This window comes from Netta rufina, assembly GCF_964035555.1.
Source record: "Netta rufina genome assembly, chromosome: 9".
NCBI classification, from domain to species: Eukaryota; Metazoa; Chordata; class Aves; order Anseriformes; family Anatidae; genus Netta; species Netta rufina.
In genome coordinates this window covers 8,608,053-8,610,519 of record NC_140132.1, presented here as the reverse complement: position 1 = coordinate 8,610,519, position 2,467 = coordinate 8,608,053, and the positions used below count along the sequence as shown (strand labels likewise).

Here is a 2,467-nt window from a genome sequence, read left to right as displayed (position 1 = left end):
TACTTGGTTAGCTGAGCTGGACTGGAAACCTTAACTTCCAATTTTTTGTCCTTCATTTAGAATTATTTGTGATTCTATTAAAGAGATTATAAAAAACATATTTAGAGCATAGTTTGTTAAAGCATATGTATATTTTTTAAGAATGATAATACTTACTCCACACAAATTATACTTTTTAAAGAAGTATTACTAAGATGCAATGCCTTTCATTTGCTAATTTTGCCAGATTATCTGAGATCATCGACTACAAATTAAAATACTTGTAAACCCCCAAATTGACCAATGCTGAAAGTTAAACACAAGCTAGAACATGTGCTTACTCAATTCGTACCCAGACAAAAGATGCAGCGAGATATATTGAGGCATTAACTGTGAAACTCACACATTTCCAACCCGTTTTCTGTGTGGTTTAGGGGAGAAATGACCAACGACAGCATGGAATGCGACTTTGAAGTCATCGACAAGTTAGCAATCACCATCCAGTCTGGTATCTCCATCCCCACCTTCATTCTTGGCTTGCCTCTCAACGTCCTGGCCCTCTCCATATTCTGCCGCTTTTGGAGCAGACAGACCAAAACCTCAGTCTACATGATCAATCTCGCACTTGCAGATATCCTGCTGCTTCTCTCACTCCCGCTTAAGCTGTACTACTCTACCAAAGAAGCACCTGGACTCCTGTGTGCCTTTATCCAGTCTCTGTACTTTGTCAATACCTACGGCAGTATCTTCATCATTGTCTGCATTACTATTGACCGATATATCTGCATAAGGTACCCATTTGAAGGTTGGGCTAACCAGTCCCCCAAGTGGGCAATCTTGGTTTGCTGCTTCATCTGGGCAGTAACTTGGTTTTGCAGCAGCCCGATGTACGTGTTTCAAGAGAAAGATGAATTACTTTGTTTTCACAACATGTCAAAACAGGCCTGGAGCATTCCCTATATTGTTTCTGTGGAGGTCTTTGGATTTCTGATCCCACTCTCAGTGATAGTTTTCTGCTCTGCCCAAAACATCTGGATTCTTCTGAATCACAAAAACGGTGCTAAAAAGAAAGCAGAAGACAGAGGCTCCTTACTAGTAATTATCATCAACCTTGTGGTGTTTTTGGTGTGTTTCACACCTGTCCACCTTGCAATCTGCCTACAGTGCCTGGTGAGACAGCACGTAATAGTGGACTGCAATCTGAAACAAAAAATCAGCCTCTTCATTCAGGTGTCAATGATGGTTGCCAACCTGAACTGCTGTCTCGATACCATCTTCTATTACTTCGCTGTAAGAGAATTTCGTGAGAAAGCACGCCTGAAAAAAATTATTGAACTGTGTCCTGTCTTTAAGCCTTGTGCCACATGATGGGACTTCCTGCTGTGGAAGAATGCCTCTTCCCCAGCTGCCACTTGCCTTGCAAGGGGGACACTGACAGCATTATTCTAGACATAGCAGTAAGGTCGCCTTGGCCATTGCAGGGAGGCTGCAGGACTGAGAAGGACATCTTTTTTTTTTTTTCTTTTTCCTCATGAATGTGAATATTTTTCTTCCCTTAAGAAGAAAAGAAGAACTCTGGAAAAAAGAAACTGCATTAGGAAAGTGACAGTGATGCCCAAAGAAGCATTTGTATTGATGCTACCTACTGAACGTGAAAGGTTTGCCACAGGAAAACTACGCAGATCACTGGAATGCCCATTAAAATCAACCTTTGTCACAGCTGTAACAGTTTTCCTTTTGCCAATGTGATCAGAAACTTTTTTTTGCTAGGGACCAGACAAACACAGAAATAACTATTTAAAACCTTCTTGCTAACTTAGAAGGTAACTAAGTGTTTAAAGGAAAGTATCTGGCCAAAGTCCGGCTCTGCTCTTTCCTTCGGTAAACCCTACAGAAGGTCTCTGTCAGAACTCATTTGCTTTGGACAGCTTGGCTGGCCTGCAGTAACACAGAGCCACCCCTCTTGTAAGCATTATACACCAGCTGGGGCTGTTACACAGGACAGCAGCCCCTGCTTTTCCACAAAGGACACCTTACCTGGTATACAACAGTAACGAGCAACAAACATCCCTGATTCTCTTTGCTGAGGAATCTCAGAACAAATAATAATAATTCTGGAAAAAATCAGAATGGTTCCTGCAATTTTAAATTTAAAATTTCTCCTACCATTTTAAAACTGGTTTTGCACATGAAAAACAAAAGAATCCCTTCACATAGTGCATTTAGTGAAAGGTTGTACATGAACTGTAGGTGACCATCACTGTGTTTCTGCCAAAGATATAACAAGATACATGTATGAAATTCTTCTGTCTTCTTTCTTGGAAAAGAGGAATTAGGGAAGCAAGCACAGCATTGTGGAAATATAGTTTGGAAGCACTTGTCTGATGTACTCCTGGCTCACAGATGAAAGACTGGATCAGCTTTATGCCATTCATTCCTCGAGGAAGCCCTCCTAGCCTGTGCTTTGTATTTCACAAATTGTCTCTGG

The 2,467-nt window shown here is 41.1% G+C and overlaps 1 protein-coding gene across 1 annotated transcript; it reads left to right on the top strand.

The window, feature by feature from the left end:
• Positions 1 to 420: 420 nt before the first annotated feature.
• Positions 421 to 1,347, top strand: LOC311212364 (G-protein coupled receptor 55-like; the record flags this gene model as incomplete). The annotated part of the gene is made up of 1 exon (XM_084291679.1): positions 421 to 1,347. The coding sequence occupies one exon, from the start codon at positions 421 to 423 to the stop codon at positions 1,345 to 1,347; it is 927 nt and encodes a 308-aa protein (XP_084147805.1).
• Between the last annotated feature and the right edge of the window lie 1,120 nt (positions 1,348 to 2,467).